At 50.0% G+C, this 27745-nt stretch overlaps 1 protein-coding gene across 1 annotated transcript; it reads right to left on the bottom strand.

The window, feature by feature from the left end:
* On the bottom strand, positions 45-26231 carry WDR91 (WD repeat domain 91). Its single transcript, XM_018046896.1, has 15 exons — positions 26070-26231; positions 24567-24746; positions 23784-23991; positions 21991-22073; positions 20882-21012; positions 19416-19581; positions 10943-11098; positions 9021-9214; positions 8404-8554; positions 7709-7803; positions 7388-7556; positions 5838-5946; positions 4948-5060; positions 3479-3676; positions 45-571 (listed from the first exon to the last, which is right to left on the bottom strand). Exons 1-15 carry the CDS (start codon positions 26190-26192, stop codon positions 407-409), a joined length of 2241 nt encoding a protein of 746 aa, XP_017902385.1. The 5' UTR covers positions 26193-26231; the 3' UTR covers positions 45-406.

Genomic DNA, 27745 nt, shown 5'->3' with positions numbered 1-27745 from the left:
CAGACACACTGCTGTACACACGCGTTCCAGAAAGAGAGGCCAGGTGACCACAAGAGCATTCTTTTTTTAAAAAAGAAAACTGAGCAAATATATACAAAATACTTCCAATCTCTTCTGGGCCAACAGAGCAGCCACACGATGCTTCTCCTTCCTGAGCTTTCCCCTGCCATCTGGAGCCCGCTCCTGGCAGACCCAGCGAGCCCACGTCTGGGGAGCATGTGCCACCACTGCACGTGGCTCTCGTTCCAGCGGGTCTCTGGACAGTGCCCAAGCGCTCCAGGCAACCTCTCCCTGAAGACTGCCCAGCCAGCAGGGGGCCGCGAGGGGCGCTTCCTCTTCTCCTGTCTTCTCCGCTCGCATGCTAGGATAATACTGCTTCTGTGGGTGACCCTTGGGGCGGGTCCCGTCAGACTTTATGGGCCAGGAGGGTGGTCAGCTTGATCTTGCCGTCCATGGAGGCAGTGAGGCAGGTCCCACAGTCCATGGCTGTGCTCCAGTCCACGGTGACCACAGGGGCGCGGTGGCCGCCCAGGCTCAGGCAGCTCTCCAGAACCTTGTCGTCCCCGCCCAGCTGCAAGGGGACAGGAGGCAACATCATCAGGCAGTGCTCACAAACACATGCAGTTTATCCACTTCCGGGGGCCAAACTGCCTTGGGCCCGGGGGCTGCCACCCCAAACCCAGGACGTGCCCAGGCACACGTGTCCCTCCGGCCAGAAAGTCTCAGGTTTGCCACTTGGACCAGCAATACCTTCAATTTCCTGACTACAGCTACTCCTTCAACCACAGGGGAAAATAAGTCCCTAACATACTCTAAGAGACAGAGTTCTCTCTGCCACCTTTAAACTTCTGTGTGTGTCTGAAAAGACCCTGATGCTGGGAAAGACTGAGGGCAGGAGGAGAAGGGGACGACAGAGGATGAGATGGTTGGGTGGCATCACCGACACAATGGACGTGAGTTTGAGCAAGCTCCGGGAGTTGATGATGGACAGGGAAGCCTGGCGTGCTGCTGTCCATGGGATCGCAAAAAGTCGGACACGACTGAACTGACACTTTTAAAGGATATGGGGGGGAAAGCTTTCAACTCATTATTGGTTAAAGAGCAAGTCTGACTGCAAACTGATCTGAACTGATCAGGACAAGTGACAAAGCCTACAGGATCAAAAATAAAGCAGTACACACACAGTCATGAACACACACACACAGTCATGTACACACACACACAGTCATGTACACACACACACAGTCATGTACACACACACAGAGTCATGTACACACACACACACAGTCATGTATACACACACACAGTCATGTACACACACACACTGTCATGTACACACACACAGAGTCATGTACACACACACACAGTCATGTACACACACAGAGTCATGTACACACACACACAGAGTCATGTACACACACACACAGTCATGTATACACACACACTGTCATGTACACACACACACAGTCATGTACACACACACAGTCATGTACACACACACACAGTCATGTACACACACAGAGTCATGTACACACACACACACAGTCATGTATACACACACACAGTCATGTACACACACACACTGTCATGTACACACACACAGAGTCATGTACACACACACACAGTCATGTACACACACAGAGTCATGTACACACACACACAGAGTCATGTACACACACACACAGTCATGTACACACACACACAGTCATGTACACACACACACAGTCATGTACACACACACACTGTCATGTACACACACACACAGTCATGTACACACACACACAGTCATGTACACACACACACTGTCATGTACACACACACACTGTCATGTACACACACACACAGTCATGTACACACACACACAGTCATGTATACACACACACACACAGTCATGTACACACACACACTGTCATGTACACACACACACAGTCATGTACACACACTGTCATGTACACACACACAGTCATGAACACACACACAGAGTCATGTACACACACACTGTCATGTACACACACACACAGTCATGTACACACACACACACAGTCATGCAGAGAGCAACAGGAGAGCCCACCCGGGACTCAACCAAGCCTTTAAATGATGAAATAAAATTAGGCTTTAAACAGAAAGCTCTTTACAGTGGCTCCCAATAGCAATTACAAGATCTTATGGAACTTTATATGACGGCATCACATTGTATACCTTAAACATATAGTTTATTGAGTGACTTATCAACTGTAGCTCAGTAAAGCTCAAAAAAGATTTCTATTAAAATATCCATTGAAATGAACAAATAAGTAAACACAAACTATGGAATTAATTTCTAAGGGGAGGGCAAGAGCCACCCGAGTCATCATCTGTAGAGAAGAGGAGCCCTGTTGGGAGTAGACCCAGGGCCCCTGGCGCCACTCTTAAGGTCAAGAAGGCTCCCGACTTCCCACTTCTGCAGCCCCTCCCCCACCCCCCTCCCTCCCTGCTGCCCCGTGGGATGCCAAGGCCCGCCTTCCTCCTCCTCCTCTCCTCCAAAGGCCCATGACTCCACAGCCGAGCGCCCTCTTCCCAGTCCTCCCCAAGGCCTCATTCCCCACCCGGCTTCCTCCCCTCTGAGCCCTCAGCTCTGTGTCCTCCCCGCTGATGCTTGTGTCTCTTTCTCACTTAAGTGTGAGCACCAGGAGAGGGGCCACACTGTCTCTGGTGTACACTGCCTGTGCCAAGGCCACACCCACCCACTGCTTCCCCCCAGGGTACAGCTGCCCATGGACGGTGAGCCCCCGGGAGAGAGCATCCCACTCCATGACGCCTTCTGCCTGCAGACAAAGCGCCACCGCATTCACGTGGAACTGGAACTACGCGCTCAGGCCACAACACAAAGCCTCATCCCCCTGTCTACTTGGTAAGACGAGTCCAGATGGAGAGGTTTAGAATTTCACTCAATTATATACACGAACAAGGTATAAGAACCAAAGACGCTGCGATGAGAGGGTTAAGACAAGCAGATCGACTGAGGGACAAAACAGAGTGGACAGCTTACTTGCCATGTGACACACGACACCCCTGAATTTCTGTCCCAGCCGTGGCTTGTAATGTCCTTGACCCACAGGACGTCTCATCAAACAATAAATCTACGCCAGATTAGAGTAACTGGAACAGACCACCTGGACACTCACCCAGACCAACACCCAGCCCTTCTCTCTCGTTCTCGATGTTCTATAGTTGTTATTATTCCCACGGAGGCAGGCAGAAAGGGGCAGGCTCATCAAGGGACAGGGACGGGTGAGCAGAGAGGCAGGCCACCTCGTTCCCGTCCCCACAGTTTCCCCCGAGCCAGCCTGCAGCCGGGAGGCCCAGCTGCTGTCCATCCCAGGCCAGAGGCGTCTCCATGGCCACCCGGCGGGGACAGAGACAGGGACGGGGCTCGAACTCAACCACGCCCAGGCCTCTAGCGAGGAACCTCCCTGCCACCCACCGGGCCCCCAGGTACCTTGTAGATGACGCCCCCCGTGGCAGAACACGTCAGCATGTAATTGCCCTCCGAGTCGAAAGCGAAGAGTCGGCCCCGAGGCACCTGGACCTGCTTGTAGCCGCTGTAACCGGACAGCACAAAGGGGCCCGTGGCGTCGGTGGGCAGGCCGTACTCGGACACCTTCAGGCCGCTCTTGTGGATGTTCCACTGGATGAACTACAGCCCAAAAGCACAAGCACAGGGCTCTCAGTGGGGTGGCCAGGGCGCAGGGCGCAGGGCCTGGTGGGGGGGGGGTGTGCAGGGAGTAGTGAGGCGGCCTCCAGGAAATGGAGGGGGTCCACAGGCCCCAGGAAGGGTAGGGAGATGACCATCCAGTCCCCATGCCTCCCGACACAATGTAAGCATTTTTTTTGTTTTGAAGGAAAGAAAATCTAGAAAGAGTCAGACACATCACGTCCAGGTCGGAACTTTCTCTCTGGCCTGACTCCAGGAGCAGAAGAGTGTAGGCACCAGCCTGGACTCCCATCGCTCGAACTGGCACAATGCTCCAGTGATTGTTATTACTACTGTTGGTGTTAATATTATTCATAGGGTTAGAACCCAGCTAGGTTTTTCTTAAATTCCAAATGCAGTTCCGGTTTCTCAGCAGCTCAGCCGATGGAACACAGGCGGTGGAACACAAGCTGAGCTCGGGGACTGCAATACAAACACCCTTCAGCCTGCTTCAGGGCCAGGCTGCCTGCTGTGACCTCCTCCTGACTCAGAACTCAATTCAGATGAACAGCAAGTCAAGCTCTGATTTAAAAAGACTTGCTCGAGAGTTTTCAAGTGAAGAATCCATTTTGTAACGACTGTCTTCACTGGATAAGAGCAGTGGACAGAATCCAGAGGTGGACAATCCAAAAGGCCCAGGAGGGGACACACAAAAGTAAGTCCTTATCCCAGCTCTGCCTGCCCCAGCACCCTTCCCAGGGATCCCAACGAATTCTTCCAAGGAGGCTCTAAAAGGGGGCACTTATTTTTACCTTCTTCCCCAGCTCCCTTTTTATGTTTCTTGGCTCTGGGCGCAGCTGTCTCCAGGCCCCACGGCCTAGCAAGTTCTGCCCACCCATGCTGTGATCACCCAGTGACCAAGCTCACTCAAGTACACCATGGCTGCACTGGGACCCACGAGCAGGGTGGGTCAGGGAGATGCATCCTTTCTGCTACAACCAGGAGAAAGGATGTGGGTCCTCCCCTTTCATGACAGTCGACTCCCACTGAACTCATGTAGACCTCACTAAGATCCTATGAGACCGGTTACTATTTTCTTCTCTGTTTTACAGAAGACAAAAGTGGGTGGAGAGAGGCCCCAGGTCACCGAGCTGGTAAACGGTACGGTCAGGACTGAACTCAGTCCATTGTGCTATTAGGGGGCCCTCTAGAATCCCAGACGCCTACAGAGCCAGAGGAAGGGAGCTTGCTGACCAAAGCCCGCGCCCACTCACCTTCCCGTCCTCGCCGACGCTGTACACAGTGTTCTCATCGTAGCTGAACTCCACGGAGTAGACCTCCCCGCAGTGGGCCTTCCAGCTCATAGCACACTCATGCTGCTGCATGTCTGAGGCAACAAGATGCCGCTAGGGTTCCCGCCCGGGCCCTGCGGAGGCACCTGCCCGCAGGCGGAGGCACCTCACCCTCCCTGTGCCTGCAGGGCAGGGGCCGTGCTGGAGGCAGGGGGCCCCCGCCACCCAACGGGAGTCACAGAGCTGGCCGCCGTGAAGAGCCAGCACAGGTGCTTCAGTTCACTGGTTCTCTCCTCCACCGTGCCTAGTATTCTGTTAACCTGTCTTAAATGAAGGCTTCTCTCACTGGTCAAAGGTGAGGTTCAGGAATCCTGCGGTGGAGCCTGTAAGTCTAGGAGGACACAGAAGTCCTTCCCACCGGGGCGCCCTGGAGATCAGTTAAAGATACAGCCCCTAGCGGTGCCTTTGCAGACGCGCTGGCTCCGGTCTCCTAGGGGAGGCCTGCGCGAGGAGCTTTAAAGAGCATGCTGATGACTCTGAAGCCTACCCTCCTACTGCCCTCACAGGGACAGTGAAGTGGCCAGACCAAGAGGACAGGACTCCTGGATCTCACCTGGGCTGTGAGGACTCAGATCCAAGAGCTCAGGACTGAAGGACTGCTAAGCTCCATCCCCTCCCATGTCCACTGACTCAGATCAGGACCAAGGTAATTAGGGGGATCCTGAAGCAGACGCTGACCAAAGTTAAGTTCTCTTAGGAGAATCTTGAACTGGGGTTTCACAGTAGCCTCTAGTCCAGCTGGCAAAAACCCAACTCTCTTCCCTGGGTCGATGGACGAGGGGACCAGGATTGCCGTGAGCACACTCGCTTACCAAACAGCCGGATGACGCCGTCAGCCGCCCCCGTGACCAGCAGGTTCCCATTGTGATTGAAGGCCGTGCAGTTGATGGCAATGGGCTCCGGATCCAGGGAGAACTGCAGCTATAAAAAGGATAAACCACATTTAAAATGTAAGACAATAAGAAACCAATTCCAAGACAGGTTCTGTCTGAAAGGAAGGAGACCAAGATTGAGGAATGACACACCAGAGCGTAAAAAGGATCAGTAGTGTTCCATTGTTAAACCGTGACAGTAGGCAGGCTCTTTTCTCTTTATTCCAAACACCTGTGATTTCAATATTCTCTTCTATGTATTGAATATTCAATGAAAAATTGGAAAATAACAAGTAAACACAAAATTAAAACTCCTGAGAAAAGCCCTCAGCAGAAAATGTGTTTAGTCACTCAGCCGTGTCTGACTCTTTGCGACCCCATGGACTGTAGCCCTCCAGGCTCCTCTGTCCATGGGGATTCTCTAGGCAAGAACACTGGAGTGAGTTGCTATGCCCTCCTCCAGGGGATCTTCCCAACCCAGGAATCGATCCAGGGTCTCCTGTATTGCAGGCGGAAATAACAAGATTAAAAAGGACCTGATCAGACTGGGTGGGATAAGGTAGAACGCCTATGAGATGCCAGAGGACAGATGCACAGATGTCTGCTGGATGGAATGGGGCAGAAGGACGCATGTCATCACCCATCTGTCCAAGCCCACAGAACACACAACACTAAGACCGAACCTTGATGTCAACTGTGGGCCCGGGGTGATTCCAATGTGTCCGTGTAGGTGCATCGAGTGTAACGCGTGTGCTGCTCCGGTGAGGGAAACTGATAGCAGGGGAGGCTGGGCACGTGTGGGGACAGGGTGCATGGGGACATCCTTGAAACTTCCTCTCCATTTTACTGTGAGCCTAAAACAACTCATACCACCCTTTCTGTGGCCACACCACCCTGAACGCACCCAGTCTTGTCTGATCTCGGAAGCTAAGCAAGGTCACAGCTGGTTGGTACTTGAATGGGAGACTGCCCGGGGTTACTGGGTGCTACAGGCTTTTGGGCTTCCCTTGTGGCTCAGCTGGTAAAGAATCCACCTGCAATGCAGGAGGATCCCTGGGTTGGGAAGATCCCCTGGAGAAGGGAAAGGTTACCCACTCCAGTATTCTGGCCTAGAGAATTCCATGGACTGCCCATGGGGTCCCAAAGAGTTGGACATGACTGAGCAACTTTCATTTTCAAAACTACTAAAAAAAAAAAAAAAGTTTTAAATATTAAAAAAAATGTTTAAATTTTTCAATAAGCCAAAAGGGCCCACTAGAAGGCTGTGTGTGAATTCTAAGTTTGTTGCACCTTCCGAATGACTTCAGTTGCCAGCAATCTGCCCCACTGGAGTATTACTACGTTTCAACATGCTCTGAAATCTCACAAATCAAAATGTGAGGAGCCCAAAGCAAAGAGGGAAGAGACCAAAGAAACAGTGGGCAGCGCACCCTGTGTGCTCCCCGCCCCGGGAGGGTGCCTAGCCCCGGGGCACCATGGGAAACTCCCACCTGCTGCTTCATGGTCTTCGTGTCCCAGAGCAGCAGCCTGCCCGGAACCTGGTTGGTGCCCCTGCTGCCGATGTCTGGTGCCAACACGTCCACGTGGGCAGTGAGGCTTGAAGCTGCAGCCGAGCAGACGAAAGAGGCTCCACTAGGGCTGCACGCGAGAGACAAGATCCTGCAACACACAGTGGGTATCGGCGGGGGGGCCAGCTCAGCACTCTGCCCACCCACAAAGGAAGGGGGAGCTGGGCTCAGAGACTCAGCCAAGGCCAAGGCCAAGGCCGGCCCACCAAGCACAGTGACTGGTTGGAGCGGCGTCTGGCTCACCTGGGCATATCATCATTGATGTTGATTTCACAGAGGTTCTTCTTGGCTTCCGTGTCGTAGAGGCGCACTGTCCCCACACCGCTGCCCAGCAACAGCTGGAAGAAGAGGGACAGCTTAGGGTCAGGCCTGCTCAGGCAGGCTCACAGGAGGGCGAGGCCCACCCCTGTGAGGTGGAGGGTGACCCAACTCCACTCCTCCAGGTAGTACAGGGGAAACCGGCTAAAATGGACCTCATTTAAAAATTAGACAGTACAGCTGACCTTGAAGGAATCTGTGGAATGGGAGGTAGGTATCACCACAGGTAGAGCTGGAAAGGAGACCCTCTGCCCTCCAACCCCCGTCTTCCAGTTTCAACGCCAGCCACCCGGGTCCTGCCTGCTGGCTCCTGGCCCACTACCACCTCCATGGGCAGAGGCCTCAGCTGGTCACAGGTCTGGGTGACAGCCCCATTTGCATGTCCCAGGGACAGCTCTAGCTCTGGGCCTATAAAGGCCTCTAGGAAAAATAGAGGAGGCCATCCTTGCCTTGGAGGCCATCCTTGTCCTGGAGGTGCGGTCCTCAAGTGCACAGTGAGAAGAGAGCAGAGGGGCTCAGCCTGGGGTCCCAACCAAGCTCGTGGTGCTGGAGCAGCAGGGGAGAACCCTGGGAGGTCCTCACTTAAGACCGCAGGTCCAGCCATGGGCAAGACCACTCACCAGCCTGTCCCGCTTGGTGGCCCATTCTAAAGAGAGCAGTGGTGACTTGGAGATAGAGGACGCCTTGGTCTGCATGATGGGGTTGAAGGACCACACTTTGATGACCCCGTCCACATCCAAGCTGGCGACCCTTCTCCCCGAGCAGTCCACCCTGAGATGAGACAAAAAGGCATGCCATTAGCATCCCCGCCTGAGTCTGCCACCCTCATCAGCCCAGGCCCAGAGGACTGGCCTTTTCTGACTCTCCTGCTGAGAGATGCCCACGCTCCAAGAATGGGTGTGGACTACTAGAAATATTCATTCATTCATCCGTCTGAGAACTACTCATAAAGCATCCATTATGTGCTGGGCCCAGTGGGCATCACCTACCCTCTGGACGTTACTCTCCAGGATCGTGAGGAGTGGAGGAGGTGACTTGACCAACAACAGCCCCAGTGGCAGCTGTCCAGCCCTTCTCTGACAGTTCACGGTCCCTTGGGGCCATCCCACCACCTGCATCTCTGTTATCCCTCATCGTCCTGCTTGCCACGCCTTCACACGCACAGCCCAAGACCGCAGGCTTCCCGGAGAGCCCGCCCCTTTTCCCCCAAGGCCCTGCCCCAGCGGCCAGCACCCACCTGCAGTGCATGATGGAAGAGTGGTGCTCCCCGTACTCCTCCTGGCCCAGCACGAGGAACGGCTGCTCGGGGCGGACGCCCCCACCCTCAGGGCCTGCCGTGGGCACCCGCGTCAGCGTCTCCAGCGCCTCCACATGGGGCTCTGGGCAGGGCTCTGCCTCTGGGCCACCAGCTTCAGGCTTCTTCTCCGCACACTGCGTCAGGCAAAGCGGGCACAAGTCAGCGGTGAGGGGTCGGCGCTGGGCCCAGCCACTCCCCATGTCTGGGGACAGGCTGGGGGTGTCTAGGACGCCAGGCCACAGCCCTCGGGGGAGGATCTTGGTGGTCATGGGGTCTAAAAGAAAGAGCTCTGAACTCCAAGAGCCCGCTTCACCGGCAGCCCCTTCCTAGAGACCATGAGGAGGGAAGTGTGGGCCACGGGCTCCCGGCCCCAGCTGATGAGACCCAGGACATGCACAACCCTGACAGACCAGGCCAACGCTAACAAGAATCAGTGAGGCAGGGAGTGCCCCCTGCGCGCCAGGCACTGCGAACACGACCCACTGTCTCATGTGGTGCTCCCTCAACCACCTGCGATCCTGTTATTAACCCCATTTTACAGCTGTGGAAACAGACTGAAAGCTGAAATTAAGTAACCTTGCCTAGGATCAAGAGCTGGCCCCAGGGGGGGACGCCGATGGGAAGCCAGGTGCATCCGAGGTAAGCCTGGCTGCCCACCAGCACCTCCTCCTGGGAAGGGGAGCCAAGAGACTGGGGTGATGGGCTAGGCCTAAGGACAGCAGCTAAGCCAGAGCAAGGCAGGGCACCAAATGGCACCCACACACTCTGCCACCCAGGGGGCTGCTGCTGCCCGTCTCTGCCTCCTGTGGGCACTGGCCGCTGGCCACCACGATTACCACCTGCTCATCCAGGCATAACCGTGATGCTATGGAGCATCAGCCAGGGTGCTCTCTACCACCCCCCTGGTTCTGGAGATTCCTGGAAGCACTCCTCAGGGACCAAACAGCACTTTTACAGAAAAAATAAAATATAACAAAATAAAAGAACAGAGGAACAGAGACCTTGGAGCTCAGAGGTGCCCTCGGGAGTGGCTGAGCTCTGGTGCACCTTTAATCCTACAGTCCAGAAGGATCTGAGATGCGAGCCATAAGGCTCTATGCCATCGGACCGAACAAGTTCAGGGCTGCTAACCCCTAATATGCCTTTAAAACAGGCAAGTAGCCTGGATTAGGAGATAAACGGTCAACAAGGTGACTTAAGGCAGTAAATCCCTTGGGGCTTTGCCTTCAATCCCGAGTTTTTCACTGAAGCAGCAGCAGCTTACACCACCAAGAAGGGAAAGCCCTAACCCACATTCACTGGTGAGAAGAGTCTCTGAACCCAGCCTGGCAAGGGCTGGGGCCACCGCACGGCTGCCCTGTGGGCACGTGGCACTCAGGACAGCGACTCCAGCAAGGAGTGCAGGAGAAAAGGCCCGTGACTGAGCAAGGCTGGGCGATGCTGGGTTACACCAAGGGGACCCTCCCCCCGGCTCCAAGCACCCGTGACATGAGCACACCAACAGGCACAGTTAAACCCGGGGAAGGACAGAGCACACAAGGGCTCCCACACCAACTGTTCACAGAGCTCGTCTTCTGGGAACATCTTCAGAGGCCAGCATTTTATGGCCCCTGCTTAGGGCAACACTACACCAGGAAAAGGGATCACTGGAAAGCCAGATTATTCTGGAATAAAACCACCAAAGTGCAAGCAGTTAAAGCCAGTTAGGCAAAACCACACAACGCACAGCAAAAAAAATCAAGAGAGGTAAGAGCAGGCCCTGCACCACCCCTGCCCGCTGCCATATCCCACGGCTCTCCACCAGGGAGGAGGGTCTGTGGGTTGTCCCCGCGGGCGTTCGTGAGACTGAGGCCAAGCTGCACCTGCAGAGTCATGGAGAGGAGCTCCTTCCGTTCCTTGCCGTGGTCCTGCAGACGCCGCTGCCGGTGCTGCGACCAGCTGGACTCCCCAGGCGCCAGCCCGCCGAAGAGGCTCTTCCCGTCCTTGGGTGCGCCGGCTGGCTCCCTGCCCTTGGTGGTCTGGTGGACAAGACACCAGGCTGTGAAATGTGTTTTCTCGTGTGGGCCCGGGCAAGGAGGGGAGCAGGAGCCAAGGAAGGGACTCTGCCTTCAGTCCTGAGTAAGGCTCCTCCCTGTCCATGCTGAGTGTTACTATCTCGGGCTTCCCTGCTGTTACAGTGGGAAAGAATCCACCTGCCAATGCAGGGGAACCAGGTTCGATCCCTTGTCCGGGAAGACCCCACATGCCGGGGAGCAACTAAGCCCGTGTGCCACAGCTATTGAGCCTGCGCTCTAGAGCCCAGGAGCTGCCAGGACTGAAGCCCGCACGCTTTAGAGCCCATGCTCCACAACCAGAGAACCCACCACAATGAGAAGCCCCTGTTCTCTGCAACTACAGAACAGCCCAGGCAGCAACAAAGACCCAGCACAGTCAAATCCAAATAAACAAATATTAAAAAAAACAAACAAACATGTTATTATCTCAGCCCATGAGCAAGGTCAAGGGCAAAACACCAGCAGTCTGCACCTCCTCCTTCCTGTTCTCCACTCCCCCATCCTGAAAGGAGAACTCCTCAGCACTTCTCTGCCTGCCACATCAACTGCCTGGAGGTAGATACATGCATATCCTCCTGATCTAAACCGCAACAGGTAACTTTATTTAGTTTAGTTAGCACTTAGCGAAGAAATGATTATGAGGCAGATCAGGCCCTACTCTGGTGTTATATTTAAAAGCAACAATGTGTTTGGGCAATAGAGAGAAAAAAAAAGTATGCAAAATAGAATCACCCCTCTACAGGGAAAAAGACACACAATACCCTCTCTTGTTTTGGGCCAAATGCATGACTAAGCAAGTCAATGTTAACAAATATTGAGGTATTTGGAAATGATTACTGGGCAACCAGAAAGTCTTTTAACAGAAATAGTTGGAAACTCAAGGACTTTGGGGCAGAATAAACTGGACAAGAGAGAAACTGGCATCTTCTGGCTCCTTTTCATAGCAACAAGAGATAAGGTCAACCAACGTTATAGCAAATGAACTCAGTTAATTCCCACCCCAGGCTTTCCTGGTGACTCAGACAGTAAAGAATCTGCCTGCAATTCAGGAGGCTCAGGTTCGAGCCTTAGGTCAGGAAAATCCCCTGGAGAAGGGAATGGCTACCCACTCCAGTATTCTTGCCTGGAGAATTCCAGTCCATGGGATCGCAGAGAGTCAGACACAACTGAGCAACTAACTGGGGCTTCCCAAGTGGCACTAGGGAAGAAGCTGCCTGTCAATACAAGAGACACATGGGTCCGATCCCTGGGTCAGGAAGACGCCCTGGAGGAGGGCATGGCAACCCACTCTAGCATTCTTGCCTGGAGAATCCCGTGGACAGAGGAGTCTGGCGAGCTGCAGTTATGGGGCCACAAAGAGTTGGACACAACTGAGTATATAATCCCCACCCCACTCCCACAGAGACTGAAGATTTCTAATTTAGAGCTTTTTAAAAGGGAGCTGCCACCGCATCACCTTTCCAGATGATCTGGCTGGGTTCTCTTTTTCTAATCTTATTCCCACAAATTGTGACAGTCATACTCCTACCCCCTCTCCTTTTTTTTTAACACTCTTAGCAACGGGATATAGATACCAATAGCCACTCAGTTTGAGACCAACATACTCACAAATCATTTGTACACAAGTCATAAGTAAAGAGAATAAATTCAACCGAAGTCTACACGTGGCCTTTCAGTTCTTCTGCTTGTTATATTTTATGTTAACACCAAACAACTTTAAATGATTGACACAGATTCCCTGGGACCCTGAGGTCATATGAACAGTTAAGAAAGGAAATTTTAAAGGCTATTATTTTAGCTGGAGCCTAACTGTGGCTGACATACACAGGATTGGTTATTTTTGTTTTTCTGACTGAAGCGACCTCCAGTGGTACCTGGAGGTGTTTATTATACCTCCAGGTACTTGTGTTTGTCACGGATAGTTTCTCTAGAGTGGCTGATCTCTGAATTCTGGCTTATTTGGGGAACAGTAAGTTTCTTAGTCAAGATATTTTAAAAAAATAAACTAAGAAGAAAATCAACAACAATAATGTCAATCTATATTACTCACTGAGCATTTATCATATGTAAGGTACCATGCGAAGAATCTTACAAACACTCCCTTAAAGATGAGGCATTATTTTAAGATGGGGAGCAGTTGTGTAGAGAGGTTAAATTACTCGCTCTACGCAGGGAGAACTCAACAGAACTGTAAGTCACACCCAGATCTGAGAGTGGCCCCACGCTTGGAAAAACCTGAAGAAAGCAAAACCATGATGGAAGCACATGAAAGAAGTGACGCTGAACAGAAAAGGGAAGAAGGAATGCCACAATCCCGGACTCCAGGTAACAACCAAGAGAGGCCCCGCTCTTGGCGCTTCTGGCCGTTCTGGAGAAGCGTCCAAGGAGCACTGGACAGGTCCCATCATCTTAGAAAGTGGAAGATGACTTCTCTTACCTTCCCAAAAGTAACACGTGGTCCTGAGTTAACCATGTTCCCTCACATGGTCCCAGGGTGGGCGGTGGAGTAGAGGGTGGTTCACTCCCTAGTAGGTGATCCAAGGGTGCCAACCTTCATTACACAAATCTATTTATTCCTCCTGACTGATCCAGAAGGCAAACTGCTCAGACTAAGGAACTTCACAGGGGAGGCTATAACGTGCTCAGTTGCTGAGTCATGTCTACCTCTTTACGACCGTATGGACTGCAGCCTGCCAGGCCCCTCTGTCCACGGAATTTTCCAGGCAAGAATTCTGCAGTGGGTTGTGATTTCCTCCTTCTGGAGATCTTCCCAAGCCAGGGATCAAACCTGTGTCTCCTGCCTCTCCTGCATTGGTAGGCAGATTTCTTTACCACTGTGCCCCCTGGAAAACCCCTATAGGCTATACTATACCAGCCAAGAGACTTTAGGCCAAAGGCTGAAATAAGAGACAAAGAAGGCCATTTTATGATAAAAGGGTCGTTTCAACAAGAGGACATAATATTTGCAAATATTTATGCACCTGACATCAGAGCACCTCATACATCAAGCAAATATTAACTGACCTGAAGGGAGAAATAGGCAGCAATACAATAATAGTAGAGGACTTCAGTAGCCTACTTTCAAGGAAGAGGTCATCCAGACAGAAAATCACTAGAGACACACTGGCCTTAAACTGCACATTAGACTCAGTAAACTTAATAAACATTTACAGAACATTCCACCCTCACGCACACATGTAACATTCTCTAGAATAGATCATATGTTAATAAATGTAAGCCTTAATAAAGGTAAGGAGATTAAAGTCTTAGCAAGCATCACAATGGATGAAACTAGAAGTCAATTATAAGAATAAAACTAAAAAGTTCATAAATATATGGAGACTGAACAACATACTCCTGAACAACCAATGAGTCACAGAAGAAACCAAAAGATAAATCAAAAAACATCTTGAGACAAGTAAAAATGGAAACACAATATACCAAAACCTATGCAAGACTGATTCTAAAAGGGAAGTTGCTAATAATAAACACCTACATTAAGAAGAAAGGAGGAGTTCAAGTAAACAACTTAACTGGACACCTCAAGAAACTAGAAAAAGAAGAATACACAAAGCCCAAAGTTAATAGAAGGAAGGAAATAACAATGATCAGAAAGGAAAACAAAGGAATAGAGTAACAAGTCAATAGCGGGCTTCCCTGGTGGTCTAGTGGTTAAGAATCTGCCTGCCAATACAGGGGACATGGATTCGATCCCGGGTCCAGGAAATTCCCACAGGCCGTGAAGCAACTAACCCTGTGCGTCACAACTACTGAGCCTGCGCTGTAGAGCCCGTGAGCCCCAGTGACCGAAGCCCACAGGCCAAGAGCCCAGGCCCCAAAAGAAGAGAAGCCCCCGCTCTCTGCAACTAGAGAAAGCCCATGTGCAGCAATGAAGCCCAACAAAACCAAAAATAAAAATAAATAAGTAAATCTTTAAAAAAAAAAAAAAAGAGTCAATAGAAAATGAACATTGAAACCAGGAGCTAGTTTTTTTGAAAGTCAAACAAAATAGACAAACCTTTAGCTTGATTTACCAAGAAAAAAAAAACAGGACTCATTAAATAAAATTAGAAATGAATTCCAAAACACATCTCCAAAGGCTCTACCATTCTGATAGAAAAGAGAGAAGAGCTGGCAGTAAAGGCCATGCTTTCTGGACCACAAAGGTGCCAATGAGAACCCCACAGCTAGCTACAAAAACCGTGCTGAGAGGAGGAAGATCAGCTTCCTGGGTTGACAGCTGTTTTCCAAAATAGTGGGATCCTGGCAAGCAAGGAAGTCTCAAACTAGCCTGGCACAACTATGATTCAGACTTATCAGCCTGACCAAGAAACCTTTATACTGGATACTTGAGAAGAAAAGGGAAAAGTATCCATTCACTACTGCAGGCATGCCCCAGGAAAGTACACAGACTACAGGGGTACCGCACTTTGGGGCCAAAGGTGGAGAAGGCTGCAGAACAGGCACAGGCACTTGGTGGAATGCTTGTCTGTCCTTACTCACCTGCTACACCTCATAAACAGGGTTTTTTCCTCTAACAGGTGGTGGTGCTGCTGCTGCTGCTGCTAAGTCGCTTCAGTCGTGTCCGACTCAGTGCGACCCCAGAGACGGCAGCCCACCAGGCTCCCCCGTCCCTGGGATTCTCCAGGCAAGAACACTGGAGTAGGCTGCCATTTCCTTCTCCAATGCATGAAAGTGCAAAGTGAAAGTGAAGTCGCTCAGTCGCGACCCCATGGACTATAGCCCACCAGGCTCCTCCGTTCGTGGGATTTTTCAGGCAAGAGTACTGGATTGGGGTGCCATTGCCTTCTCTGAACAGGTGGTGTTGAGTGCCCAATTCAATTGGCCCAAATGGATGGAATAGAGGGGCTTAAGATAGACTTCAAATTCCTCCAGCTGACACAAAAGGCACTTGTAACACTTTCCCAGCAAGTATATCACAACATTAAGGAGAACAAAAGCAATGCTTCCTTCTTGAGTTAAGATGGCAAGGAAGCTGTCCAGTGTATTACAGGCTGGAAAGTACTCCAAAATGAAGACTCAAACAAGTGTTAACATATAAATAAGAAAAACCATCTTTATAACGATAGAGTAATTTATACCAAGAGAGCTATAGACCTAAACGTGACCTAGCAGATCCTACTTAGAGCTTCTCTTTAAACTGTATCTAAGATACATCAGCTGAGCCACAAGGGAATCCCCATACAAAAGAAGGGGAAACATTAACAAAAAACAATAGCACACTAAAAGCTGATGAATGCAGCTATCCACCAAACGCCTAAATAAGTAGGTAAAGTAAACCTGTGTCCACCTACAAAGGCATATGACTTCAGTAAATGTTCACTGGGACACACCCAGTAATTCAAAGTTTTATTTTGTTTTAAGAGCAAACTTCATAAAAATCTTCACTACTGGATTCATGTAACATTCCAACAGTCCAAATTATATTGTCCCAGTCTATCATAATCTACCTGTCTCCTACAGTTTAAGAGAGGTACCTTTATCCTGCTTTATCATCCGACCTTCTTGCCTCTCACGCTAGAGAAGGATCTAAATCCATTTTCAGTGGCCTGAACAGACTTACCAGGCAATCGTCCAAATGGAACAGAAAATAAGTTCCAGTAATTTGGCCTCACCTGAGGCAAAAAAAAAAAAAAGCCACCCAGAAGACAGGCCCAAGTAACAGAGAAATTATAGAATGAAAGATGGGGAGGAGGACTCCCCTTTCCCCATCCTGCTGAGATCCATGGAAACAGCCCCAGGGGAAGCATTCTTTCTGCTGATGTCATGGGAGCTAGAGGATAATTTGATACTCATAAGCGTTACAAATACACAAGTCTGTGGATGCTTTGCTTTCTTACATTACCGTCAATTAGAGGTTATCTCTGTAATAACCATAACGCCCCCTCGTAGTCACAAGGTAACTAAGCGGGTGTGGAAGGAGTGAAACTGTAACTGGAGGGGAGGATGGGGTAGCACTGAAGTTGGGGAGCCTGCTGAGGAGGTGCCTGAGGGGGTTTCTATAATAGAGAGCCCAGAAGAGCTTGAGAACTATGGTTTCACAGCTACTTCTAAAATTTTGTCTCCAGATTCACAGTGAATGCACAGAGAATGTATCACTGTAGACTTTACGTCTGTAACGTAGGGAACTTTTCAGTGCTAACAACAACAGTTACAGGGGCCGATCACAGTGGGCAAAATGCTGATACGACTGAAGCTTACAACTGTTGTTTCGTCACTATATCATATCCGACTCTTTTGCCACCCAATGGACTGTAGTCCGCCAGGCTCCTCTGTGCAAGGGGTTTTCCAGGCAAAAGTACTGGAGCGGGTTGTCATTTCCTTCTCCAGGGGATCTTCCTGACCCAGGCTTATTTTAAAGAAAAACAATGTCATTTTCTATTGAGTTAAAAGAAATATATCATTAAAATCACAGGAGATGATCATATAACTAACAGGATTTGGTATTGGTAAGAGAGCATCCTGAATTGTAAACTCGAATTTGGCCATCAACCGTATAGGGGAGTTAAAAAATTAAAATGTCCCCGCCAAAAGAAGGGAACCAGGATGGTGAGGAGTCTAGAAATCACACCACATGGGTAAATAGCTGGGCAGAAAGGAAGGAAGGAACATAGTGTTTAGCATGGAAAAGACAGAAAGAAGCCTTATTCTATGCAGCTTGAAGGCAAAGCTACGATCTGTGAGTGAAAATCACAGAGGCTTCAACTAACAACTTTCAAACAGGCCAACACCCCCCCACCCCCCACAACACAAGCAGTGAGCTCCCTACCACAAGAGGCAATCAATCAAATTAAAGGTCATCTGGCCCACCCTCCTAGCCAATAGGAGCGTGGTCCAGATGACCTTTAAACTTCCTCCAACTCTAAATTCTATGATTTTCTTGAATCTCAAATATACTAGTTATTTTTAGAGCTGAAACATCACTGCTGAATCAAATATATCATTAAAAAAAACAAGTGAGCCAACCACTGGATTTTTCGGATTGAGAACATTTATCGTCTCTATCCAGGAAACGGAAAGAGTGCGACCTTTGCTCTGTTAACATGCCAGAAGCTTCGTTTGAATATATTTTAAAGGTAAAATAAGGAACGTTTGCTGCAAATTACACATTCTTACCTTCGTCTCCTGAATAGGAACCTCACAAACATTTCCAATCCCATTTCACTCTCAGTTTAGCGCCTGAACAAGTAAAGATATGGCCACAGGCCGAAGCACAAAGACCTTCTTTCAAGTTAATGATGAATTTCATCATTTCGTGTACATTTCAAGGGATGTAGCACTCCATACATCATCTAATACAGGCTAAAATTCCCAGCTACAACAACTACAATGTATTGTGAGCTCATAATCTGCCAGGCACTGTATACACCGAGGGCTCTCATTTCAACTCAAATACCTCTCCCCATAGGGAGTAAATGCTCTTATCTATTCCCATGCCAAGTGGGTGGGGAGATGTGAGCAAGGATGCTAAACAAGGTACAGTTGCCTGAGTCCGAAGCCCATGCTTTTTCTTCCCCCATGTCCTGCTCACCATCTGCACTTGAGGAACAGTATGAAATCCAAGTGCCGTGCTTAAGGCCCTGGCATCCCAGTGGCAGCGTGGACAGACCCGTGTCCCCAGCAGCCCCATGCTGCATGTCACCTGCCACTGTTCTCAGGCCAAGGGCAGCAGGAAAGGAAGGCAGAGATGATGACAACTTACTGTATCTGCAAGTAATAAAATTCTCGAGAGGGAAACAGTCCCTACCCAAGCAATAAAGCATAACTCTGGATCTGTTAAAGCTTCACTCTGGCCAGCATTTCTGAAAGCAATGAATTCTGACCATCTCCACTCGGAAAACTAGTCAGTTTTGGACATATGCTGGCATAAAAGAAATTCTCTTGCAAGCTTTTATGAAAGAAAAAAAAATAGTAAAAATCCTTTGTAGCATCAGGAAATAAGAACTTGTAGTAAAAGAAATACCACACTGATTTAGAACTTTACTCTTTATCTACACACTACTTCCTATCACCAAAAATTTTTAAAGTCCAGAATCGTTTGAATTCATGCTTGAATAACCAAATTTTAGCCATAAGCACAGATGAGTTAGAGGAAACTGATGAGAAAGGGGAAGGGACCCCTCAGAGCACACTTCCTCCTGTCACCATCCACCCTCCCACCTGCAGGTCCAAAGGGAGGGCGGGCAAGTCTCCATGTGGGTGATAAGTGGGGTGTCGGAGGCCTCCTGGCGAGAGTTAGAAAGGCAGGACCTGCACCCACCTGGCTGCCGAAGGACTCCTTCTTGGCCGAGCTCTGAGTCTGAGGGGGGCCCTGGGCAGGCGACAACCTTGAGGGGCTCTTCTTACTCTGAGGCAGCAGTGAGGACAGGAAGCCCACGCGTGGCGACTGGGAGAGGGAGGCGTTCCTCTGGCTGCACACCATGGCCCTGGACAAGCAGACACAGCACAAGGTCACGGCGCTGGACAGGGGCCTGGGGGAGCCCGGGGCATGCACCATGCGGGCTACGGATGCTGCCAGCAACCAGAGCCGTGGCCAGCCCTGCACGTCTGGGCTTTAAGGCGGCCTGCCGCTTGGTGTTCTTCTTTCACAAGGGGAGCTCGCAGCCCACCTGGCACAATGGGGAAGGCTGTGGCTCTGATGCGTGGCAAAGCTCAGAGCAGAGCCGTCTACTGCCCACTGGCCACGTGTGGTGTTGACCACCTGAGATTTGGTCAGTCCAAACGGAGAAGTGCTGCAGGCATAAAATCCACATTGGAATTCCGGATTTAGCATGAAAAAGAGTTGTTAAATAGCTCATGAATACTTTATATTCATTACTCGTTGAAATGATACTTTGAAAGACTTGGGCTATATAAAACTGAAAGTGTTAGTCGCTCAGTAGTGTCAGACTCTGCTGACACGAGTGTCAGACCTCACAGACTGTAGCCTGCCAGGCTCCTCTGTCCAAGGAAATCTCCAAGCAAGAAGACTGGAGTGGGTTGCCTTTCCCTTCTCCAGGGGAACTTCCTGACCCAGGGATCAAACCTGGGTTCTCCTACATTGCAGGCAGATTCTTTACCATCTGAGCCACTAGGGAAGCCTGGGCTAAATAATAAATATCATTAAAATTTACCTTTTTTAAGATAGCTACTGAAAGTTTTTAAGTTCGATTTTTGGCTTGCACTTTACTTCCCTCAGCAGGCACTAGCTCAGAAACCAGAGCAGTTTTATCTGCTGCAGGACTGGGCCACAGGTAGGTCTGGAATCTGACTACTTGGGTTTGCATCCTGACTCACCAATCACTGATCCTGGGACCGGAGGTGCCTGCAGTCTCTTCTACTGCTATTATCATCATCATTATCTGGGTCTTTGGCTTTCAATGGCTGTTTTTTAAGGCTGCTCAAATACCTCTCTCCCAACCTGCCTACCACTCCGAACCCTGAGACAAGAGCATGCTTCTATGGAGAAATGCATTGGCAATCTTGACATCCACGAGGTGCTCCTTTCAGAGCACAGAGACTTCCCAGGGCTTCACCACAACGGCTGCGTGTATTAACCCAGGCTGCACACACCTGGATGTGCGAGCCCCTGGCAGAGCCTGTAGTTCCCCTGCCTCTGGTCAGGCCCAGAGACACAGAAAACTCAGACTAGTGGGCGCCCAGGAGGTTCCTGGCAATTCGGAGGCGTCACCAGGAGGAAGGGAGAACGCTGGGGACAGAGCGAGGAGGGGCACGGCACACACTCACAGTTCCGAGTCCCCCAGGCGGTCCATGTTGGAGACATAAGGAGGCAATTTGTGCTGGACCAAGGCCTCTTCCTCCTCTGGCTGTTGCTCCTCTTTCTTCAGTCGGTGGATTTCGGCTTGCAGTGCAAACAGCTACATAGAGGTGGGGGTGAGTGAGACAGGGATCTCAGCTAGCCTTCCCTCCCCTGGGGAAGATCAGACACATCACATCCAAAACCCAACCACACTGACTCAAAGACCACTCGCCCTCAGCCTCGGGGAGCCCATCTCACTCTCCGCAGGCAGGAAAGATAGGTGAGCCTGCTGTGACTTGACGACAAGGAGGTGAGAAAACTAAAGACCGTTAGATAATACGGAACCGACTTCTTTTTTCTTTTTATCATTTGACTTGCTTCCCTTTTATCATTTGACTTGCTCCTTCCTGAATTCACTGAGAAAACTAGCTCCACCCACTCCTGCTTTCCCTCTTGGGCATCTACAAAACCAGACTTTGGAACTCAGGTGGAAAAAAAAATTTTTTTAATGAAGGTCAGCATTTTTTACTTTTTGCCTGAAGATAATTATACACACAGGCCCAAACCTAAGAACATTAAACCCCAAAACCGAAACAGCTTATAAGCTTCCTTTTTCTAAAAAATCCTCCCTTTTCTGATGGTGCATCAATTTCAAGGTTAGAGAAATGCTCAGGCAAATGGAAAGGCCAATGTGAGCTGCCCCAGGAGCTGTTCTTTTACCAAAGCAGAAAGACCTGGGAACAATTAAATAACATCTGGGCTGTAAACAAGACAGATGTGGGGATGAGTGGAACAGGCCTGGGAATGGGAAGTGGAGGTATACAAGCAGGTTAGCTGCAAGGAGACATCCATGCAGAGTCGTTTTCCTCTTAAAAGTTCACAACTGTTACTACATTGCTCATGCTATGACTGAAAACATCAGCCTTGCCTCTGGTTTTCAAAGGTTTGTCACAGCTCCCAACACTGCCTTTCTGGTGACTCACCACCACCTGAGACCAGTGCTGTCTCTTCTGACTCACCCTCCACAGCCACTGCCTAATTTCACACATGAAAAGCAGAAGTGCTTCCCAAGGAGCAAGTGACATTCAGAACAAACCTTCTGGCGCAGAACTTCATTCTCTTCTTGAACCTGGTTGGTCCTCTGGCACTCCGCATCAAAGTTCAGGATCACAGGAACCGGTGTATCGAGTTAAAGAATAAGCCTGCCTTTTAATCAACTTGACTGCAGTGGTCATGACACAATGTGTAATACACCAAATCCTCAAGTTTTACACTTTATATACATATATATACACAATGTTTAATTGTCAATTATATTCCAACAAAGCTGGGGGGGAAATTGCCAATTAAAATATATATTCTATCACAAACTCTGCAATAAGATAACACAATTCAATAAACATGTTTTAAAAGAAAAAGAATAAGCCTGCCTGCAAAACGATTAAAAGCCATTCCAGACACTCTAGACACCGCAGCCACACCCTTGCATGTGACACGGGGTACAGACTGTGCTGTGGGCTCCTCCTCACAGCTTTAAGAACAGTCCCTCCCTTGACCTTGGGTCTGGCCTGATTTCGTTCAGACAGACTCACGGACACCTGGCAGCCTGCCTGGCTAGCCCACAGAGGACATCCATCCAAACCTGATGCTTTCTCCCAAATGCCAGCAGCAAAGAGTTTATCTTGCGGGCTTCACACTCAGTCTAAGCTTTAGCGACATTCAGTGAAAAGCCAGCCCAGTGGCCAGCGGATCTGTGGACACATGCCCAGCTGCTCTACCAGCTGCGTGCAAGGACTGGCTGCTCGCCTTTCCCCTCCTCAGGGTGAGCCTCTCCCTGGCAAAGGTTCAGGCTGAGAAGCAAGCTTTCTGCAGACTAGGAGCCACCTAGGAGAATCCACATGAGGTCCAAGTGTCAGTCTTTCCCAACCACCTCATATGGCTTCAGTCCGGAAGAGCACTATGCCGCAGGGCCTTGGTTGGACAACGAGCTTCCCTGGAGGGCCCACGGGGTCAAGCCCTGGCCACCTCTGGGCTGGGCCCCTTGTGAGTTTTGTCTGAAAGCCCTCAGGATGAAGAGCGGCAGCAGGGGGAGAAAAAGGGCCAACCTGGGTAATTCACAATCACCCCAGCACAAAAGGAGACGCTCCCTTCCTACCTCCACCAGAAGATGGTCTTTCCAGAGACCAAAAGGTGATGGTGGGTGGGCCTCCACAACGCCCAGCTTATCAGTGACTCACCATGCAGCCCCATTCGAACCAGACCCCCTTCTCCTCCTGGGGAGTTCCTGCCAGAGAGCACAAGTGAGCAAGGAGGTCCCCGCTTTCCACGATAAAAGGGTACATAAGGTAGGCTTGGAAATTATTTATGTCCTCTCTCTATCCTAAATCTCTCCACATATTCTTAAAGCTGCCCTGTCCTCTGACAAGTTGAGGGACTCTGAGGTCACTGTGAAGACAGTGACCCAGACACTAACACAGGAAGGATGTTCCAGCCCTAGAAGTGTTTTCACCCGCTACCGAACCCCAACAAAGTCCAGTGAAATCCAGGGGACGGATGGAGCATGCGCAGAGAGGGTGCTCTCGAGGCCGGCCAGTTTCGCTGTGCTTGCTGAGAGAGGCCCCGCCCTACTTGAGGGCTCCTATCCCCCTACTGCGAGGACAGTCTCCCCACCCACCCATGTCAACTATTCAGCAGCAGAACTAAGAATTACAACTCCCACCCTCCCATATCAAAATAACCACAGTCTGCCCAGCCCCGTCACGTGACAACACGACGATGATCTTTGGGCGTTTTGTAGAAGAAATGACTGCATTAAGGGCAGCAGCCGCTGATCTCGCGGTCGGTTGGCCTCCGGCTGGGCTGCCAGCCCCCCGGCCACTGAGAGGATATGCATGCACTGAAACAGGACACTCAGGAAGTTGTGCAGGGACACGATGAAGGTGTCGGCCCACTGGCGCGAAAAGTAGGTGGCAAAGGTGGGGTTGGTGTCCGGAGATGGCAGGAAGGGCAGGACAAACCAATCCTTCCACTCAGCCTGGTTCTGGAGCTCCGAGGCCTGCTTTGCAAAGAACTCCTGAGCCTTGTCACTTCTGTTTGTCTGCCAAGACACGGAGGAGGCGGCAAAGAAAGGAGAGAGACAGAAGGCCAGAGGTGAGACTCTTCACCACCACACGACAGGCAGCCTTTGAATACTGGCCTGCTGAGCAAGTCGTCAAACACGATCTATGAACTCTGTATAAAAGAAATCATCACTCTTTTCTCAAGTTCCTTATAACTTCAAAGAAGCTTGTTTAAAGCTCTAGTGATAAATGCCACCCTAAAACTTAATTCCTAGTTGATTTTCAAATAATCTAAGTGATTTACTACCCCCCAACCCTCAAGTCAGTCATAACCTTTTTACTCAAACTTTAACCCAGCTACTTATATTCTTCAAAACACAACCCAGGCTAATGTGCTTAAGACAAGAGGAGAAATAGGAATGAGGAAGATAAGTCAGATGATCTACAGATGAGAATGGAAAAAAAAAAATTGGAAAACAGTCAAAAATAATTTGCACTGACTGTTCCACCCTTTCCCAGAGTAACAGAGAAGACCTGTCCCTAGGCATTAAAAGAAAATCTATTTCTGGATTAAAGGATTTTCTCCACCAAGAGATCCCTGAACCAGAAACACCTGGATTGTGTAGACGAGATAAAAGCGGAACAGGCTGGTTTTCAGCTTGTTGATGGTGGGTCTGTACACGTCCTCCAAGCGGCTGAAGAGCCGCCGCTCCAGGTAGTTCCAATAATCCCGAAGAGCAGCCAGGTCATACACCTGCATTAATTGCTGCAGCTGGTCCACAATCTTGTCCACCTGGGGAGAGAAAGATGTGATGGAAAAGGGAAGTCTCTCTTCGCGCCACAGAGTTAATAGCTTTTTTCCTCTTGCTGCAGCTTCTGGATGCTTCCATTTTTTTTTTCTTTAAGTTAGCAATCTATAAAATTTTTAAAACACTGTAACATAGTAGGTTTCAAGGTTTTTTTCTTAATGTTAGATATGCATTTCTACCCTTTGGCAAGCATGGAAATTTCAGGTGTAAAAGCACTCTGGTCCAGGAACCAGACAGAGTCCAGGGCCTGGACCTGGCGCTAATTTATTCAACCACCTTGGCAATGTCACTTCAACTCTCTGGTCTTAGTGACCTAAGATTTCAAAAAGCAAAAAAGAGGGAGTGAGACAATATCCATGCGCCTCCTCCATTCCAGGATTCCAAGGCTTATGTTAGAGGCACTGTCTCCTTCAAGTCCTCTAAGCACCACTAAAGCCCTGGCAGCTGCTCAGAGTGTCAGCCAAAACGGGTCCCCTCCTTGTGTGGAGCACTCAGATCGGAGGACACAAGATGGAACAGGTTTTGAATACTGATACCATTCTAACCCCCCCCCCCATTTTACAGATCAGGACACTGAGGCTCAGAGAGCTGAAGTGATTTGCTTTAGCCACCACCAAGTAGCCACTAACTTTGGCAAGACAAGAACCCAGGTCTCCTAACTCCCCTCCGGTGTTCTGCTGCTAGCTCACTGCCTCTCTCAACTCACCTGCCAACACCAACTGAAGCCAGCAGACATACACACAAATCACACACATATAACTTCCAAGAACTCAACAGAAAAGCATGTCTGAGCAAAGTTATGTTTTCAAATGTACAAGGTCTTCCTCAAAGGTGAAGCAAAACTGCCAATGGGTCACTGACAAAGCCATTTCAAATACCTAGCTCAACATGGGCTGCAGACCCCTTTGCTCCCAATGCCACTGGAAGCCGACTTTAGAATATTTCTGTTCCCCAAACCCAAACGTCTACTCAACCATAGCTCCTCAAACCTCATCGCCATCCAGCTAATGACTGGCCAGCACCTGCTGGGAGACTGGGGTGGAGAACAGAGCCCTGGACCAGGAGTCAGGGCACCTGGGCTCCAGCCTCGGCGATGCTCCTGACTCGCTGGCAACTTCAGACAAGACATGTCCCCTCTCAGGGCCTCAGTTCCTCATCTGTCAAGCGAGTGCCGGACGCGCTGATGTCAATGATCCCCTGGCGCGGTGACAGCGCCGCTCCCGCCCCGGAGGGCAGTGCTGGGGGAGAGCCAGCTCCTGGCTCCCTCGGGGCCGCCTCTGCCCGCGCCGCGCTCGCAGGCCCCTCACCCGGAAGCCCTTCTCCTTATCCGCCTTGATCTCGGCGTCCAGCTGCCGCAGAGTGTGCGTGAAGCCGCGGAAGAGTAGGTACTCTCGGACCATCTCGTCAGTGCGCTCCACGGCCTCCGCCATCTCTGCGCCAGCGCCGCGAGGGGCTGCACCGGGTGAGGGACGAAGGGGCGGAGCTAAGGCCGAGTGGGGCGGGGCTGGGCGCGAGCACCGGCCCGTCACGCCGAGGCCGGCCTACCAGCGCGCACGCATTGCTCGCCGCGCGCCTATGGCCCCGCCCTCGGACCCGCCCCCGGACCCGCCCAGCTGCTCCCGTCACTATCACCCAGCTCAAAGAGCGAATGAAAGCAGCACTGCTAGCTGGGTTTTACTGGCAGCGCCAGCGGCGGCTGTGTCATCTGAGTTATTGAAAGGGGCGGCTGCCGTCCAAGTCAAGTAGGGCTGGACCTTGGAGATTATCCCAGATAATCACGAGGCGGGGGGCTGAGATGCCCTGATCGTTGGCATTACAGCGCCGAATCTTCTGTGCTCTGCCTGCCCTCATTTTACAAATGGGGGAAACTGTAGTCCTAGAGGCAAAGTAACTTGTGTGAGATCACACAACCAGGTGTGTTATCAGGGAGCTCTAACCTCCCCCGCAAACCTACGTTCATTAATAAGATTTATCAACACCGCAAGACAATCAAAGCACACTGTTACCAGAAAGAAAAAAAAAAAAAAAAAGACAAGTTTCAGAACAGAATGTATAATATGATCCCAGTTTCTTGAGAAAAGGAGTGGGGGAGAGATGCGTGCTTTTGTGTACATTTTACAAATTCAGGAAGATTACACACTAATCGCTTGTAGTTGTTTCCTCGCCCAGGTGAGACTCCGAGGGACTTTTACTTCCTAATTTTTACTGCTTTTTTGTTTGACATTTTTATAAAGTGCATATAAGCAGGGAAATATTCAATATCTTTGAGCCTCACTTTCCACCTACCTTCCAGAGTAATAATGAAAATGTAATAAGATAATGTATGTAAAATGCTTAGCGCAGTAAACAGCCCATCAGTAAATTGCAAGGTTTGTTCCCTTCTCTCTAATGGTATGGCTTTCTGTACAGTAAGTCCCCTGCGTAGGAATCTTCAAGTTGCAAGCTTTCAGAGATCCAAACGTGTATTCACATGTCCAGTCATGTGTTAGTTCATGTGTCTGGCATACATTGTCACATGTGTGCATCCTCTACAAATAGATGTGGTTTTGTATTGTGTGTATTTGTGTGTGCTTTACAGCACGGTGTAGAGTATAACAGTACAGTATCTTCATTTTTTCGCCTTTTCACTTGAGGGCAGCTCCTGTATGCCAGCTGTTGTACTGTACTACTGTACTTTTCAAGGTACTGTACCGATTGATTACAAATGGTTTCTTTATTTTTTGTGGGGTTTTTTTTATGTATTATTTGTGTGAAAAATATTATAAACCTATTACAGTATTATAAGTGCAGTACTATATAGCCAATTGTGTTAGTGGGTACCTAGGGTAATTCTGTTGGACTTACAAGCAAATTAGACTTAGGAACATGCTCTTAGAACATAACTCATTCATATGCCGGGGACTTACTCTATTTGTCAAACTGAAAGTGAAAGTGAAACTGAAGTCGCTCAGTCGTGTCTGACTCTTTGCAACCCCATGGACTG

This window comes from Capra hircus, chromosome 4 (genome assembly GCF_001704415.2).
Source record: "Capra hircus breed San Clemente chromosome 4, ASM170441v1, whole genome shotgun sequence".
In the NCBI taxonomy this organism is placed as follows: Eukaryota; Metazoa; Chordata; class Mammalia; order Artiodactyla; family Bovidae; genus Capra; species Capra hircus.
Note: the sequence above shows the minus strand (reverse complement) of the source record. Positions and strands in the feature narration are given on the sequence as shown.